Source organism: Bemisia tabaci, chromosome 8 (genome assembly GCF_918797505.1).
Source record: "Bemisia tabaci chromosome 8, PGI_BMITA_v3".
Taxonomy (NCBI): Eukaryota; Metazoa; Arthropoda; class Insecta; order Hemiptera; family Aleyrodidae; genus Bemisia; species Bemisia tabaci.
The window spans coordinates 18,185,299-18,203,984 of NC_092800.1; the positions used below are offsets into that span (position 1 = coordinate 18,185,299).

At 38.3% G+C, this 18,686-nt stretch overlaps 2 protein-coding genes across 3 annotated transcripts; both read right to left on the bottom strand.

Annotated features, from left to right (window-relative positions):
• Positions 1-219: 219 nt before the first annotated feature.
• LOC109044523 (probable very-long-chain enoyl-CoA reductase art-1) lies at positions 220-9,247 on the bottom strand. Its single transcript, XM_019062292.2, has 7 exons — positions 9,054-9,247; positions 7,153-7,197; positions 6,300-6,438; positions 5,407-5,581; positions 3,964-4,180; positions 2,750-2,942; positions 220-2,044 (listed from the first exon to the last, which is right to left on the bottom strand). The coding sequence occupies exons 1-7, from the start codon at positions 9,057-9,059 to the stop codon at positions 1,917-1,919; spliced, it is 903 nt and encodes a 300-aa protein (XP_018917837.2). The 5' UTR covers positions 9,060-9,247; the 3' UTR covers positions 220-1,916.
• A 3,228-nt stretch (positions 9,248-12,475) lies between these two features.
• LOC109044445 (uncharacterized) lies at positions 12,476-18,235 on the bottom strand. Of its 2 annotated transcripts, XM_072303616.1 has the most exons (4): positions 18,031-18,233; positions 17,233-17,386; positions 15,766-16,048; positions 12,476-12,898 (listed from the first exon to the last, which is right to left on the bottom strand). In XM_072303616.1, the coding sequence occupies exons 2-4, from the start codon at positions 17,259-17,261 to the stop codon at positions 12,545-12,547; spliced, it is 666 nt and encodes a 221-aa protein (XP_072159717.1). In that variant the 5' UTR covers positions 17,262-17,386; positions 18,031-18,233; the 3' UTR covers positions 12,476-12,544. The 2 variants fall into 2 exon arrangements, with proteins under 2 accessions (XP_072159717.1, XP_018917709.2); XM_019062164.2 differs by lacking the exon at positions 17,233-17,386 and having other exon boundaries at positions 18,031-18,235.
• Positions 18,236-18,686: the final 451 nt, after the last annotated feature.

An 18,686-nucleotide genomic window follows, 5' to 3' on the forward strand; every position in this document is an offset into this window, starting at 1 on the left:
TCTCCTGTTAACTGAAATTAGAAACAGATATTACTTAGTTCGATGATCAATATTTTTGTATGTTAGATACGTGGCTAATTGTGTACCATCAGGCCTCACTAAAAAATAAAGATTGAGATACTCTTAAGTCAAAGTAAGAAAATATGATGAGTGCAAAATATAGAAAGGAAAAAATATGAAGAAAAAAGGACTGACAAAGAGACATTAGAACAAGAACTGAACTGATTTACTAATGATTTATTATAAAGTATAAAAAGAAAAATACCAACTATTCAACCTTGACCAATCAAAGGATCCAATACTTAAAAACCAAAGAGTATGCCAATTTCCACAACCGGGCTTACTTGTATTTTAAAAAAAATTGGATACTTAAAAAAAAAAAAACTTAATAATGCTAGAGCTTGGTGTACTAGAGAAAACTTAAATTAATGAGAAAGTACTTAATCGACGGTCATCAACGGTGAAACCCTCAACATGCGCACCTTGTTTGCGATGTTTTAAGATTTCTGGTCCCATTTTATTTCTTTGAAGGAGAACAAATCAGCATCATTCCATCAATTTTTTATAGAGTTTTCTTCGCACAGAGAATAAAGATTATTGAAGTTTCAGTAAGTTGATGTTGAGTGATTTTCCATTTAAAAAATAAACTATGAAAGGAAGTCTGCAACATCGCAAACCAAAATACTTGGTTTGGGATTTTCACCATTGAAATCCTTCTTACGGTTACAAAAATTGCAGTAGTCTTCTAAAAAATCGTTCAGAGTATGTGTGGTTACATTTAATGATAAACTGATCACACGAATGGCACATGAGATAGGATTTGCTGGGGACACAACTTCAGAACTCATTCTGTTTATTTGGAAAAAAAAAAGATTCAAAAGACTTTTTTAATTTTGATTAGTTCCAAGTATATTTCTACAGATATCTGAGAGAACTATCGAGAGAACTTTTTCAGTCAAAATTGCATTTGGTAAATTGAGTAACAAACCCCAAAATACAAGGAAAGCTTAAAAAAGTCCGCCATCCAGCAGTTGCTCTTTTCAATTACCCAAACTTTATCATGTCTACATTAAACTTATTGCACTTGAAGTTTTTATTTTATTTTTACAATATCTCTTGTAAATGGATCTTAATATCTAACTGCCATTTAGTTGATTAAGAAATTGCATACAAGTTCTGATAAGAAAAGAAGTTTTTCCTTACATGTACGATAAACAAGTTTTAAAAATGTGGATGAAAATAGAGGGTATAAAAGTTTATTACATTCTGTGAGTGTTCTTTGTGTATCTTGGTCAAATGGAGTAAATCCTCTCATAATTTTTTGAGCGTTTTACAAGAGGCAAGAAAAATCGAACAGGAAAACAAAATCCTCGTTTTGAAATTCGTATACCACAAATAGATGAGTATTTTGCATTCAATTATGACTTGAATCATCTTAAATTAGACACAAGTCAAGAAGGAAATATTGATCTTGAGGGTCAAATTTCTGCAGATAATTTCTACAGCAAGAGAGAAATAAGGAGTTTTTTAAACTCAGCATTTCACTGCCTTTTTCGACAAGTTTTTTCTGGCAAGAGGAGTGAATGAACAAGGAAAAATGCTCCATCAAACCTTGAAGAAATCTGAACATCTTAAATTCTAGGGCCTTGTCCACACAAGCACGGTTCGCAGAACTTCAGGCGAACTTGTTCCCTGAACTTATTATGACTCAGCTTACTTATTCCTGGAAACCCCAGTTCATTGAACCGATTCGCCCGAAAGGTCCGTAAACTGCGCTCGTGTGGACAAGGCCTAGAAGTTGTAGTGACCTGACATTAAATCAGTAGTTTCCCTTGATACAAAAAATAACATACAACGAGGAGGATTTAATCATAATCCCTGCAGTCTTAATCATCTTACATAGTTAAATGAAGATTTTAGAGCACGAACGGAATGATAGACTTCCGTTGCTTGGGATAGTTGGAGAACTCTTTTTTGTAGTTGCGATGTTTACCAAGAGCCCAGATGGCCATTTGAGCACCACCAGCTACGGTGAAGATGAAAGCTGTGAAAGAAAACAGATAAAATTTTTTATGATCCAGGTTTCCAAGAACAGTTTATGAGAGGTCAGAAAAACATGGTATCTTCAGATTTGGGCGAAAAAGAATCCTAGATTTTTGTCATATTCTGATCAAAATTATAAAAATTCCCAAAATCTTTAGTCAACATCTTACGAGATACAATTTAAAAAAGAATATAAATATTCGCTCTTAATATTAAAATTGACAACCCAGTTGTCAATCTTTCTTACTAAAGGTCATAATTTTTCAAAATCATTGCTTCGGCGATTATGAAAATGCATTAGATGACCCTCCACAGAAAAGTGACTTTCGCGTATAAAATTTCAAAATTGAGTTGCTGTAGCCACTGCCCAGATTTTTTTTAAATGAAATTTTAAAGCAAACAATACCTGACGTAGATCATAATTATGACAACTTAAGGTTTACAGTTCAAAAAACATGGTTCCCAGGGAATATTCTGATAGAAATTTTAAGCTATAACGTTGGCTTTTTTCTCTTCAAAAAACTAAAATTGGAGTGGAAATTTTGAAAGACCATAGTGACATGAGCACTCCACGTTTTGCACTTCCGCCATTGAAACATTTCTCCTCTTTGTTTCAGTATTTCTTTCTCTTATATAGTTTTTAAGAGGTTTTCAAAAGCAAAAAATAAATGAAATATAGAAATAATAAAAGCTAATAATTTGTCACCTGGTAAACTTTGAGCCATGATAGAGAATGCAAGCCAGCTGCCGACTTCATAAGTGTAGTTAGGACAAGAAACTCTGTTGAAGAGAAGAGTGAAGGGGTTTTTTGTTGGATACGGGATTTTCCTCACAGTCGTTCCAGGAGGTCGGAGGTTACGCAAAGCCAGATGAATGCTCAGATTTCCAAGCTCACAGAACTAAATCAGACAAAAAAAAAAATAAAACACTTAATCACTGAGAATTCATTAGACTGATTTTGCTGCCCTGCCGGTTCCAAGGATCAACACTCACTGAAGCGGTTCTTAAATCATTTCCACTGAGTTACAAGCGCACCCTATCAATGCATATCTGAACTAATTTCCACAAAATTTTAAGCAAAATTATTGGCTGGTTTCCTTCCAAAACATTAAAATAGGAGATGAGATTTAGAAACACTGCAAAATAGACTGTTTTATCTGACTCTATCCATATAATAGAATTTACTTTCTGGGAGTAAAAATGCAATTTGTGAGAAAAACTTATTATATAGGGAATCAATTTGCTTCTTTTCAGCAAACGATTGATACGATTTGATGACTGGAGGAAAAAGTCTACTTGCGAGACTCAAAAATAGGAAATCTCCAAAATAGTAACATTGCCATCATCCTCCTTAGAATTTGAGCCAAAATTTGAATTCTAAAAAAATCATTCAAGTTCAATTGTTTGCCAGGAAAATCGATTCTGATTTTCGGTTGACTCCAAAAATTTTATGTGATTTTTTACAATAATTTTTGACAAAAAAAATCAATGCCTCAAAATACTTGATTTGAAATTGTCATCTTCACTCCAGGGTAAACTGACAGTTCTAATTCCTTTCAGCGGATTTTACCCCAAAAATAGTGTATTTTATGCGATACTTTGATCACACCACAAACCAGTTGGTCAAACCAACCAAGAATTTACCGTCACATAAATTTCTTCTCTCACTTGGTACATGATACTTCCCCACTGACCACTTGTAGAGAAAAACTCAGAACTTGAAGAAAAGTTCATCCCAAAGGATGCCAATTGCACTCAATTAAACTTCAGTTTTCCAGTAAGCCAGATATTTGAGTTTGGGAAATTTCACTAAGCCCAACTCTGCTTGTAATTTTGGTGAACAGTATGTAATGCTTCAACCCTGTCTACTGGTGGTTGAATTCACAATTTTCTGTTGTAGGATTTCTGATGTCTACCTACCGTGAAAGCTGCCAAGCCAGCATACACTTGCACACAGCACGGTGCTGTGTACAAGGGGTGGTTGATGAAGTAAGAGACAAACGCAGCAAATCCCCAGTAATAGGTGCAGTTCTTGAATAAATTCATGATTGGCATGGTGGCATGTGAAAATCTGTGAACGAACAAGGTCTCCAGAATTCTCTTTGCATAGTGGATGCTCCAACAGGCTGCAGCAATACTGTGAAAGAAAATTTAATGGATTTTAACCTTTTAATTCTTGTGTGCGTTAGGGTCGAAATTCAATTTTTGCTGAAACAACTTCCTGAAATAGGAAATAGAGAGAACAACAGAATTTTGCCTGTCTTTCATTACTGCTTCACACTAGTCATGTCTCCCTAGTGTAACTTTTTTCCATCTTCAATAAAATAGTGTTAAATTATTTAATAAATCTACAGATTATCAAAGGTTCAGATTGCGTGCTGCACTCCCTTGGTAAGACAACCTTAGATGAAAAAAAAAAAAAAAATTAAAAAAAAGGTTTACACCATTATCACTCCTCCCACTTCCAAATTGCTTCCATGATTCATTTTTTTCCTATGTACTTCAAGTGATACAGTTTTATCTACAGTTGAAAGTATTATAATAAACAATCAAAGTAGATTTGCTTCATTTGCATAAGCAGAGACCTATCTCAATACTGCGGAAAAACAAAGCAACCTTCCCAATTTTCATGCGACCAACCTGCCTGCTGTGATGTGCAGTCAGGAAGTTTTTGCACCACTGAGCAGATAGCTAAGTCAAATGATTCACCAGTATCTAGTCATTCCTTCCATGATTTATTTCTTGTGATGAGATATATGGACTATAAGAGAAGGTACGAATTTAAGCATTCTGAAATATGTTTCCTCATCGTAATGCCATGTTGAACTTAATTTGCGCAACAAAAATTAGCGAAAGTAACTCTTCACCAAGATAATAGTGTTTTTTAGGCATAAATTCAAACTTCCCACTCATAGAAAAAACAATAATCTACTTGAGTTAAATCTCACACTGAACGTTGCCGTTACAGTCTTTGCAGTATGAAAATATGACAACCTCAAAATCGATGCTTCAGCTCAGCTGTAGCACGTTATAAACACGTTGAATGACATAGAGTGGGAAGGGAATACTGTTTAATGAGAAGCCTATCAAAACCGTCATTGTGCGCAATGTGATTTAAGTAGACTTTTGTTTTCCTGGTGAATGGGAAATTCAAATTATTTGTAAATAATGCTGAATAAAAACATTAACATCTTGATTTGAAGTGAAAGTCAATAATCTTTGTTGCACAAATTCTGTTGTATTTGAAATCTTGAGGAGGAAACATACATCAGAATGATTAAATTCATACCTTGTACAGTGATCCATTCAGAAATTGTTAACATCAAACTGAGGCAAGAGATTGAAAGGAAACCATTAACTCACTGGACAACATCCGCATATTTCTGAGTAGCCGCGGCAGCTCCATAAATTAAACTTGGTCTTGGGTAAAAGATTAAGTATGTGAAAAGAGGTCCTGCATATTCACACAGAAAAACTGTTGACCAGCCAATCTGCGGTCCAAGATCCTTCAGATAAATTTTTGAGCCACTTTTCAGATCTGAAAAGAAAAAATCATACAGTAAAAACTTAGCTTTCTTCCCATCAGAAAAATCTGTTAAAATTCATGATCTTGCTTCTTGCAAGATTTAAAAACAAACTTTTTCACTGAACTAAGTATGATGTATTCATGACCCAACCTTATTCCTTTTCAAGAAGAATTCAGTCTAGTTATAAAAAGACTACTTGACACGGTTGGCAAAGCATCACACACATAAACTGCCGCACATAACTGTCAGAATTACCGTAAAAGACACTAGACACACTGAAAATTTTCAACTTCAATTCTTAAAGTTGGAGTCAGCGTTTTTTCTGTTTATAAAATTAAACCTCCTGCTTTCCAAAACACCAAAATCTACTCAAGTCGAATTGAAAAATAAAACCTATTTCAGTATGCTTCTCAATGAAATAATTTTTGTGCTATACTGAATTAATTTTGAAAAGCTTTAGAGTGCAATCGAACCTCGGTTATACAGCACTTCAATTAACTGGCTGACATCCTAAGGACATTTTGGTAATTTTGATCCTGAGGTCAGTTTCTACAGTTTTTCTTCATTACTTCTAATGCATTCCGTGGAAATTTGGTACCCACCGTGGCTCAAATACTCAAATAACTGGCGTGGCTCTACCACAAATTTCCAAATAACTAAAACTCGACTATACCATAATACCATCTAAACAAAGATAGATTAAGAAAATCAGTGGAAAAAGCATCTTACCCAAGGATTGCAAAGAATCAGAATCCTTCAAAGTTCTTCCTTTCGGATCAGACTTGATTGCCTGTCGATCAGGATACAGATTCTTCTTGATTTTATAAATTTCATTTTTAACATCTTTTACTGTATTTGACTTTTGTACCTAAAAACAAGAATGTTGAGAGGATATTATCATTTAAAAGCCAGAATTAAGACATTAATTTATACTACTGTCAGTCCAAACCAGTGACTATTTTAGTTTCTATCTTACTCGCTACAAGCTTCCCTCGTACAAGCAATAAGGGTCCACCAATAGTAGGACGACAAATAAATATAAAATGGAGCAATTGGCATCAATATAGAAGAAAAAACTTTTGCTTCACTTGAAGATTTTGTTGACTAACAGCACATCCACAGAATCAGTAGAAATCTGACACAAACAGACACTCCTCAAATAAGGATCAATTGACAAAATACATAAGTGATGAATATTTCACACTTTTCACACACCCTTTCCATTATAACGCTTCAGTGATGCAAGTCCCTATCAATTAGCAAGTAAAAAAAAAATGGTGTAACACTCTCCTCAACGCCCATCCCCTTTAGAGCATCACTTATTTTGAAACAGCACTTCAATTCTCTTCTCAAAGCATTTGCTTTTGTGCTTGATTTGTTTCAGCAATTCCCATCAATTCTAGAAAATTTTTGTCTTTGGTGGAGTCAGACAAAATGGTTCTCTGGGTGAAAGAAAAAATAAAAAAGAGATATCTATGCTATATCTCAAAATAGTTAACCAGTCTTCAAAACGCTGAAACTTTAGATGCCAACACAACTATTACCACTATCATGAAATCATTGAAATCACCCATTTACTTACTTTGACCTTGCCGATTGTCTTTCCACTGGTTGAAATAACTTCAAGCTGAAAAAAAAGGATAAAGGAAAAATTAGAGATGAAAAACCAGGTAATGAGCTGCAATACACATATCAAAGGCAACATGACAACCTTGAGAAGCAAGAAGGCTGAAGGAATTTGAAAATCAGTAGATAAAGCCTTCATCCTGTGCAATTTTTCGAGTGAGTGCCTCATTGCCTCGGGATTTCATGCCCATTATGGTCGGTCGTGGACTATGACATGTTCATTAAAGGATACAGCACAGAAATTCAGTGCAGTGAAAATCGTTTTTAATTATTTGCATGACGTCCAAGATTATTAACACGTAAGATTTCTACATGCTAATATTGAGAAACGTAGGGTTTTCGATGTAGGATTTCAGCACCTCAACGGAGAAACTACCAGACCACATATTTCGGTTTGCAATGATACAGACTTTCTGACAAATTTCACTTTTTAAACGGGAAACTGCTGAAGATCAATTCTAGAGAACTTCCATGATTATTCTTCTCTGTGATAACTTCAAGGAATGAAATTGATGTGTTCTCCTACAAAAAAAAAAAAAAATAGGAGCGGAGATTTTTAAACACTACTAACGAGATACGTGGCCAGACCTTTGTCTTGCATTTTCAAGTAAAATTGTTGCAACGACAGATTGGCGATAATTAAAGTGCTGAAAACCCCACATAGAAAATTACATTTTTAGAGATACGTAACTGTGCTCAGAGGCTGCTAAAATCATAAGAGAACCAAATCGAAGCAGCACCAACTTACTATAGTTGAAATCAAGGCAATTTCTTTTTACTATGATGTACTTTCTGTGAGGGAGCAGCTACCTCTGTTTTTCAGAAATTATGTGTCTTGAAAAAACTATCAGGACCTATACTTCTCAAGAGAAGTTTCTGAACCTTCATCCTCTATTTTTAAATCCTGCAAAGATAATGAACCGAGTTGAAGATCGTTCCTCTTGCTTCTTTACTAAAACTAGGGAGGGATTACAATTCTGACCAGACACTTGGAAACTGTGATCGTTTACTGTAACTTGCGCAACGTGAACAGTCTCCAATTATTGGTGTTATTCCACAACACATTTTGAAGGTGTAAGCCAGCAATCACATAGCTCGGTTTGCAACGTCTCGGACTTCCTGTCATACTTTATTGTTTAAACAGAAAGCTACTCAACGGTGATTCTGCTAGACTGCCGTGATTTTTCTTCTCTGTGCAAAGAAAATTCTGCATAAACTTTAAGGAATGATGTCAATATGTTCTCCTTTAAGAAATAACATAGAGGCAGAGATTTACAGACACCGCAAACGAGATATGTGATTGCGGACTTTCGCGGTCAATTTGTTTGTTTTTATTTTGGCAAACATTTAAAGACAATTATTCCTTTATCGACAAACAACTAGTCAGCAATTTATACCTATAGACATAGGTACCCAAGTAATATGAAGGTATCAAAGTCTTCAGAGCACCAACGCAGAGACTTCAAGAAGAGTGAGCTTCTTGGTCTACTGAAGCTGGCTAGGGTCTATTAGATATGATGTCCTTACCATGAAGCGTCAATTTAATTATAATAGCTTAATATTCTGGTGGGCAAACTTGCAACCAGCTGGGTTATTGACGGGACAAGAATTGAGTTGCAAATTCAGGGAATTAGGAACCCTTCGATCATTAGATTTCAAGGAACAATTAGGAGATCAGAATGAGGAAGTGGGTACAAGGTTTAGGTCTCATAAATCCTACGATTGTTATAGGTCTGATATGAGAGAAATAATAATGCTGAAGTTAAGTCGCTCATCCAGTTGAACTAATAATTGATCCAAGAAGGATGCTTCAACTTAAAATTTACTTAAAACTAAGTCGAGACAGATAAGAACTACCTCCATTTTCTCGGTGTATCCGGTTTCTTAAACGGAAAGTAACTTCTCTGAATGATGACACACTAAACCTCGAATCGGGATAAATAAATTATAAACCAGTTCTCTACGCCAAAAACCACTAAATCATTATCATTTTTTGCTGCGAGATCCACATTCCACTTATCAGTAACGCGTGGACAAAAACTCTGTTATTGTTGTTTGATGACTTTTGGCCGGAAACAACGATTGATTCCGTGGCTTCGCCGTTCAAAATTTGAGCGGGAAATTTAGGAGCGCGCCCCACCCCCTCCCCTCCCAAAGACGAATAAAATCCTCTTACTGAAGAACCAGAGATGTAAAGCACGTACTATTTCATTGAGGTGTTTCAAAATTTATACCTATTTCAGTTTTCTAAAGAGAAACAAACCAACTTTATAGGTTGAAACTTACGCAGAATATTCTGTTGGCCGAGAAGAAAACTTAAAGCTATTTTCAAGAAATTACGTTGACGGGTTTTCCAATGAAAACATTAAGTATGACAGGAATTCTGCGGCTTCGCAATCGGAGATACGTGTTTTTGCACCTTAGAAGCAAGGTTTCACATGACAAATAGATCATATCGACCACGAAACTGCAAAAATACGCATCTCAGTTGTTGTGGTGTTTCAAAATCTCCGCTCCGATTATATTTTTAAAAAGGAGACTGCACCAACATTATGGGGGTGTTATAGGGTGCCATAGTGCCATGTCATTTTGGAATCTCGCAGTGCAGCCTGCCACCACGTCACGCCGTGGGTGAAGCGGTATGGTAGTGCCTGCAAAGTCAAAACGCCTTCAACTTCGTGCGTATGCAACACGGACATCCGCAGAGCTCGAATAGTTGCATCCTAGAGTTTTGGATAGTGTTCGTCGCATTCTACACTAACTAACGACGTTGTTTACCTACACCGTTCAGTATTTCAAGCGTTGCCTCTTATACCGATGAAGTAAACTATTACTGATTTTTATCGCGACATAGTAAATTTTTCGAAGGATACTTTTATTATTTAAATGCATTACAACGTAGCCATTCTGACTTGTAAGTATAGTAGCCCATATACTCATTGACCTAATAAGTCCAGTGGCGTGGCGTGAATTGCGATGCATCGATTGTTATGCCATTTAAATTTATGGAAAAGAATCGATAAACAGGGTGTTCGCAGCGAACACCTTAATAATCGATTCTTTACCATAGGTTTAAATGGCATAACAATCGATACATCGCAATTCACGCCACGCTACTGCTAATAACGACGAATGCGGCAGAGTCGTTTCATGGACACTTCAGGCAAAGTTTCGAGCGATCATCCCAATGTGTTTGTCTTCGCGGAAGACTTGAAAAAAAATTCAGTCAGAAATTTATAATAATTTGTAACTTCTGCAATTTACTCAGTATGACATGAAACGCACCGAAATAGTAATATCCGAATTTAGGAATTTTGAAAAAAAAAGAAGGAGTTAACCCTCTATGCCATGACTTTTTTTTAATCTTAGATTCTGAGGGACACTGATCTATTTTGTAGCTTGCATAAAAAAACACAGGGTACCGAATTCGTCTGCAAAATTTTAAATGTTTGGGAATCAGTTGTTCAAAAAAAAGAAAAAAAACTAATGGAAATTTGCAATTTCAAACCGCAGAGAAAGGATTCAATTCAAAGGATCCAGACTTCCCGTTGGTGTGTTTCGTTTCCCTCATAAAATCTTAAAGAGAGAAAAAATGTTATCTCGTGCTTTGACTGGGACGTATTCCTGCTAAACGGAACTATATACCAGTGGGAAAGATGGGGAGAGCTCTTGAAAGCTGTGTAAGAAACAATGTAAAAGTGGGCGCGACATTCTACCAAATGGAACCAAGCGCCAACGGTATGCGTCATTCACGAGCCTTGCCCTGGTAAAAATTGGCAGTAGAATCCGTGTTCCAAAATACCATAGACCTACGGCCGGCTGTAAGATTTCCAATAGCTTCTATAGCCGGCTACACAATTTCTTATAGCATTTTATAGCCGATGGCGATTAAGCAACTCACAGCCTGGCGATAAAGTGTATGCTAAACGTCACTAATCACGGATGCTAGGACTTAGTGAGTTTTTGGACCACTGCTCTCTTTTTGGGCCGTAGTATCTTGATTTATTTTGCGAGGAAAGCTCTGTACTTTTGATGGATGCCTGCCATTCCTAATATATTAGAGCGCCTTCAGTTTCGTATGATACTGTGCAATACCTCTGGTGTGAAATAGTTGCTTCAAGCGCCGTGGCACGCTGCGGTGCGGCAGGCGGGCAGCCAGCGCGAAACGCGCATTGGCGCCTACAAACCTAACAGGGATACTTCACGCGTTGCGCAATGCGTGAAGTATCCCTGTTAGGTTTGTAGGCGCCAGTGCGTCGCCGCTCCGCTTTGTGTTAGGCTCTAATATTTAATCTGGCGGAGTCAGCGTTATTCAACTCATGATTTTGAAATGTTTGCACATCCTGTGTGGATTATTCTCGTTTTAATTGATGAAAAAAAAAAATGTATTAAAGGAAAATATAACGTGTGTTTTGTAAATATTACAGTGGTTCCGTATCAAACTTAATGATTTCCAAAGCACACGAATTCCTACACAATTTCTTATAGCCTTTTATAATCGATGGCGAAAAAGCAACAGCCAGGCGATAAAGTGTAAAGCCCAGCGATAGGAACCACAGCCCGGCTGCATAATTTTTTATCGCTTCGTATAGCCTGGCCGTATGACTTTCTCCGCATTCTACAGCCAGCTATATGATTTTCTGTAGCCTTCTTTAGCCGGCTATAAGAATTCCTATGGTATTTTGAAACGCAGCTCTTATCGCCAATTTTTACCAGGGTGGGCGTGGCAAAAGAGCGTTGTGGACAGGGCTCATGAGCTGCCGGGCGTCGTCGCTCCCGTCGACGCCGCTGATGACGTCACTGGCGCTTTACAATTCCCATTCATTCCCACCTGTGTCTGGCTCCGTTCAGCGGAATGTCCATTTGTATCTCATTAATGGAGAATTTGCAGGTGTCTCAAATTTGATGAATTCTGTGCTCGAATGAGCGGTACGAGTGAGCTAAACACGAGGATACCCTTGGTTCATAAATTGAACAATTATTAGAGGAGATATGACAAATTAACTAATCTGCTAAAATACATGCGTTTAAATGGGAAATGCCGCCAGATGACGACACTAGGCGGCGCAATTTCTCACTTTTGAATATATTTTTATACCATTTCCCATTGCCGAAAACAAGTATAAAAAATACTGCAAAATCAGCTCTTTAGGCATTTTCAGATGTAGCAATAAAGAATTTGCGTGCAAATTCTCCATTGGCTCATTGTAGTAGTGGGCTGTTTCCGCAGCCCCTGAAAAACTGTTGAGTTTTCTTGTAAAAAGAAATTTCAATATTCATCAGCAAAACGAAATTTTATTTTTCATCTCTGAACACGGCATGCGACAGACGCGGCTAATACGCGTGTATTAAGAAAGCGCTCTGTTCAGGTCCTCCTGAAATTGTTCCGGGGAAAGCCTCCCGACGCAATCCTCCATCGTGTGCGAATACCCGGCGACCGTAAGGCCATCGGGAGAGGGAGACTCATAGGTTTTTATGAAGAAAGAGCATTTCCACACGGGGGCATCAGGAGGACCATATGGCTGGCACCAACCCATAAACGCCTCCTTGCATGGACCACGCCATGGCTTCGCGATTTTCATGAACTCCATGAAAGCCAATACGCAATTGTTTCCTGCACGCCTTCGATTTACTGCGTCGTTGCAGAAGTCTGTGTTTACTCTCTGGAGGAGGGCCGCCTTCTTCTCTGCCAAGTCATCCGCCTGGAATTTTAATACAGTGAACACTTGGATCAGTAAAATGAGGACATCAAAAATAAGGTCCTTGCATGTGTCAGAGAACTGCGATGTAAGTACTTTTCCTCTTGTAAAAGTTTGCGAGAAACACGGTGATGCACTGAAAAAAAAAATCTCCGTGTATTTACTGAGAAAAGGGTAAAATTACCAAAAATTCAGGGTTCTATTTGATCTCAGTTTTTTCTTGGTAAAATTACCATTTATGGAATTGGTAATTTTACCTAGAAATCTCGGTAAAATTATTGAACTTTCTCGGAGGTTAAATGGTGCCTAACATGTATTAAAGTAGCAAAGCTAGTTGAATGAATACTTAATGAATGCTTAAGCGATTGTAAGATCCTACGAGTTAGTATCGATATGCACACTGATTTTTTATACATATATTTTAACTCCAGTGAGTGTATGCGGTGGAGTATCACATGTAACAGAAAGCATTTTCGACTGGTGACAAGTGTGTGTCGTTACCAGTGTTCTGCCTTCCCCTTAAAATTTTAGGAGCCATCGTGGCCGGAAAGCCCAATTTTTAGGAGCCATCTACTACTTTTTAGGAGCCAAATTAAATTTTTGCATACGGGCCATGGCGATACTGCGAACGGTGCGTATACATACTCCTTATTACTGATTTTTTGTTTTGATAAAACATAATTAGGCTAAACGAAGTTATTCCCAATCCTTCTCACCCTATAATTAATGTTACTATGTTTGGGCTTAAGATTAATATCACTATAGAAGCTATAAACATAATTAAAATTTTTAAGAATATTACCTTTTTTTTTTGGATGTCTCTACCGCTGCTTCCCGATTGCAAGTTAAATCCGTCAATTTTTTTAGGCACCACGATTACCCAGCCCCCCCCCCCCCAATTTTTAGGCGCCAAGGCCCGATTTTTAGGCGCATTTGGCGCATGGCGCTCGGGGAAGGCAGAACACTGGTCGTTGCTCACAACAACAGGTTTCGCGTGAATGGATCAAATGGACTGCATTTTGCAATTTGGATCTTGGCTCGTCGGAAAAAACACTTATGCGCATAGGGAAACTAATGGCACATACGTTGTTTTGAAACAGGGCCGGAATTTATAGGTCCAAATTGCAAAATTCAGTCCAAATCATTGTTTCCCTCACGAAAGAACGTGACTACACTTCAATTTTGCCGAATTTTCCCTCTCATATTGCAATTTTACTCGGAGAACCTCGGGTGTTTCTGACTGAAAATTTCATTGATTTTTCATCTGATCTCATGCAAAAATCAGACAAATTTTGGACAAAACCTGCACAGACATATTTTTGTAAAAAAAATTGATTGCTTGAGCCAATTTTGGTACCTTAGATCGGAGTAACGTTCCTTCGTGCGGGAAAAGACGAAATGAGCACCCATCTCCCCGCCTTTTATTTGAAGACTCAAGTTAGGATCTGCCGAGGTACGACACATTTGCAGATTTTACCAACCCTGGAAAAAATTGGCGATAAGAGCTGCGTTTCAAAATACCATAGGAATTCTTTAAGCCGGCTAAAGAAGGCTACAGAAAATCATATAGCTGGCTGTAGAATGCGGAGAAAATCATACGGCCGGGCTACACGAAGCGATAAAAAATTATGCAGCCGGGCTATAGTTCCTATCGCCGGGCTTTACACTTTATCGCCTGGCTGTTGCTTTTTCGCCATCGATTATAAAAGGCTATAAGAAATTGTGTAGAAATTCGTGTGCTTTGGAAATCATTAAGTTTGATACGGAACCACTGTAATATTTACAAAACACACGTTATATTTTCCTTTAATACATTTTTTTTTTTCATCAATTAAAACGAGAATAATCCACACAGGATGTGCAAACATTTCAAAATCATGAGTTGAATAACGCTGACTCCGCCAGATTAAATATTAGAGCCTAACACAAAGCGGAGCGGCGACGCACTGGCGCCTACAAACCTAACAGGGATACTTCACGCATTGCGCAACGCGTGAAGTATCCCTGTTAGGTTTGTAGGCGCCAATGCGCGTTTCGCGCTGGCTGCCCGCCTGCCGCACCGCAGCGTGCCACGGCGCTTGAAGCAACTATTTCACACCAGAGGTATTGCACAGTATCATACGAAACTGAAGGCGCTCTAATATATTAGGAATGGCAGGCATTCATCAAAAGTACGGAGCTTTCCTCGCAAAATGAATCAAGATGCTACGGCCCAAAAAGAGAGCAGTGGTCCAAAAACTCACTAAGTCCTAGCATCCGTAATTAGTGACGTTTAGCATACACTTTATCGCCTGGCTGTTGCTTAATCGCCATCGGCTATAAAAGGCTATAAGAAGTTGTGTAGCCGGCTATAGAAGCTATTGGAAATCTTACAGCCGGCTGTAGGTCTATGGTATTTTGGAACATAGATTCTACTGCAAATTTTTACCAGGAAACAGTTTCGCCATTAGGGATTTTTCTGATTGAATGCATGGGAGACTAAACTTGATGAATGTTCGATAAGCTATCAAATGATCCTACGATACGAATTTTTCTACTACTACTAATAAGTCGCTTTTATAGCGCTTCTGAGCGCTGTGCGACACCCAACCGCCACTGACAGCGATCTAGCCAGAGCTAATCCGGCAGAGTGCATCTCCTCATTTCTTGACTTATTCCCTCAAGTCCACTGCTTGGCAGGGCCTCCTGTACGTTTTCTGCCAAAGGGACCCAATCTAGAACCTTCATAGGCAACCAATCATCTGGCATCCTTTGCACATGCCCATACCAAACAAGCTGTTTTGTGAATTTTTCTCCGGTCTCTTGCATTTCGAATTATCGAGAGTTGACATAATTTCAACACACTGTCCGAGTGCTCTGAGATGCGTTACCGTTATAATTTGTTCCCCTTCGCTCGTGGAGATCTCCCGGAATTTGTTCACCAGTTTCTCGTAGTTCGAGGCAAAAGTCGTGCTGCCATAAACTTTCGAAAGGGGCACTCTGAAAGACTGCGGTTGGTGAGGCTGCGATTGGCGTTGGCGGAACACAGGCGGTGGCGAATCCAGTACTTGGAGATCCGGAGAAATGCTACGGCTGGACCTCCTTGTCGATGGTCCTGCTCCGTTATTGTTCCTTGATGAGCCCCAACGAGAAGAGAAACCCGAAAATGAACCTCTGGAATGAAGAAGTGAAATTAATTGTTTATTTTGTTTATTTTTATACCTACACAACACAAGGAAGAGTCACATCATTCTCTAAAATTTGAAATCATAAGGTAGCGTGTCACGCTGAGGATGCATCACTCTAATCACGTCACAAACCGGTTTCTCTATAACTATGGTCGAGGAGAAATTGAAACGTTTCTTTTGAGGAGGTAGGAAGAAAAAGCTTTATGCAAAAAAATAGTCGGCGCTGATAACAGAACCTTCTGTTCACAGGGCTCGTGCGCATCTGTTGTTATCCTTACAGAACTTTTCTGTTGTTAGAATAGAACTTCGGTCGGGAGCACAGTGTGCTCTGTCCTCATTACAGAAACCTCAGTAACTGCAACAAACAAAGTGCAGGAGCCCTAAGAACGGACCTATTTTCTTCGATGTAGTACGCGTAAGTAGTAGATCCAGCCCTGATTCTATGTCCAAAATTATTCACGATTAAAACCCGAGTTTGACAGAAACGCACTAATAAGCCACACCCAGTAAAAACTCCACAAGTTCTCTAGCAGCAGTGGTCCTTACTTTTATGTTCTTATATTATTTGCCACTTTTGATCAATTTTAGACGAATTATCACTTCAAAGTTCCTAAAATAATAACTATTGCGCTTGCTATCAACGAGTGAACCAAATTAAAATAAATCTATCCAAGATAGAAAGAAAAAAGAATCACAAGCTAAGAAAATACGACCAACTATAAGCTTTGTAAATTTGCAATTGACGCAAACGGATACTTTTCAAATTGCGATTCTGCTGGTTTCAATAATTGAATAGGTATTACCTAACGGTGTCTTTTTTCGATTCAATCAGGAGCTCCTGGAGCGATGTAATTATAAACGTGTAATTCAAATATATAACAATTCGCGCTTTGCGGCATGTTTGTTGCCTAAGCGGCGAAATTGAAGGCGGACCTAAGGTGCGGACGATATCTGGATCGCATTTAGCAAAAAGGAACCAACATGATAACAGTGTTGTAAAAACGTTGCCTCTTCATGATTATCTAAGAAACCTCTCAGAATGACAAATTGTTTTTGCTTCCCACCAAGAAATTGTTAATTTTAAAGGAAAATAATGTTGCGAATTTTAATATTGTACTTAAATTAAGTATTTTCAAAAGAAAAGAAAAAATTGAAAAAAGGAAAACTCACCTTTGAGTTTTAGGAGCCATGTGGCGCATCAAGCCCGAGTTTTAGGCGCCATTGGAGATTTTTTAGGGGCCAAATTGACTTTTCGCCTATTTATTACGGCGCATTTGGTGAAAAGTTAGACGCAAGATGTTTTAGTAACAGAACTAGTAAGTAGCTGTAACTTGGGGAAGACAAAAGCACAAATGATGAAATCGTGAAGAATAGAAAAAGCTTTCACTTGTGGTGCTGACAATTTCGAATAATCGCACCTAATATGAAAATTTAGATTTTTAGGAGGCAATTTTTAGGGGCCACGTTGGCGCAGAGCCTTCATTTTTTAGGCGCCATGGCCGATTTTTCAGGCACATTTGGCGCGTTGGCGCCCGTGAGTTTCGAACACTGTTCTCATTGTACAACATCTGTGACAAATCAGATAAATGAACTTGCAGCGAAGGACTACAATTTCTGGCTCATTTCGAAAACGACAAATGTGCCACTCATTTCGCTATGTAGGTAAGTGTTTTCGAGAATGTGCCAGAAATTGCGGTTCTTCATTGCAAAATGTGGTCCAAATATACTCGTGCATGCTAAACATTTTTATGAGAAATTGAGTAAAAACACTGTAAATAATTGGTGTAGAAATTCTAATCGAACTTCTACAATATCGTTCGGTTGCGAAATGAGCCCTACGCAGGTTGGATAATCTGATGGGCAGCAAGTGACATTCAAACGTCGTTTTATACTCAGTGTTAAACATTTAATAAAATTTCGCGTGTGACACTTTATTGAAATTAATGAAATTTTACAGCTCTATCTAACCTGAATCTGTTTGTGAGACCGCTGGAACCAGTACTATTTCGTCTCGTGGTCCTTCGTCTTGGCGGGATGCTATGCAGTTCATCGACCACCGCGAGAAAAACTAGAAAACAGAGGAAAAGCTTCACTGCCATCCCGCGTTTCTCCGCGTGAACTGAGAAATTCGCTAACGGTGACGAATTTTTATAGCACGGATTCTGCTGGAACAAATGCCACCTGGTCTTGTTCCTTGAAATATTCGAACACCCGCCAGAGTGTGCATGCTTGCTTGGCGGTGTCCTTTTTTCATACGAATGACAAGTGGATTGCATTTTGCAAAAAGGAACCACTAGCATTGCAATGATGCTAAGATTGTGCAACTTATTCATCTTTTGCAATAAAATTGCGGAAATCGTGAAAAACTATGAAAGGAGGGGTTGCGATTTGGGCCAAAATCGGCCCCTCCGTGGAATTGGATAATTTTTGGATATTTGGCAGTTGACGGTGCATACATGATGGAAATAATCGAGTTTAGCCGATACTCACGTTTTTTGGCTGCGAAACAGGGGCCTAAACATGGCTCCGTGGCCGAAAATAGCTGAATTTTCGCGTTTTTCACGGTTCTACCTCAGATTTCGATCTGGGCCCAAAGGCGACGGGTGATGAGCTTCGAATATGGT

Bases quoted from the DNA above. Each gene is read 5' to 3' on its own strand.
- LOC109044523 (XM_019062292.2), bottom strand. The intron at 5,582-6,299 runs GTAAGATGCTTT...TTTTCTTTTCAG, and splicing joins TGATTCTTTGCAATCCTTGG to ATCTGAAAAGTGGCTCAAAA. The intron at 2,045-2,749 runs GTGACAAATTAT...TTTCTTTCACAG, and splicing joins CATGGCTCAAAGTTTACCAG to CTTTCATCTTCACCGTAGCT.
- LOC109044445 (XM_019062164.2), bottom strand. From the start codon at position 18,161: ATGGCAGTGAAGCTTTTCCTCTGTTTTCTAGTTTTTCTCGCGGTGGTC. The intron at 16,049-18,030 runs GTTAGATAGAGC...TCTTCATTCCAG, and splicing joins GGTCTCACAAACAGATTCAG to AGGTTCATTTTCGGGTTTCT. The intron at 12,899-15,765 runs GTAACGCATCTC...TTAAAATTCCAG, and splicing joins AAGGGGAACAAATTATAACG to GCGGATGACTTGGCAGAGAA.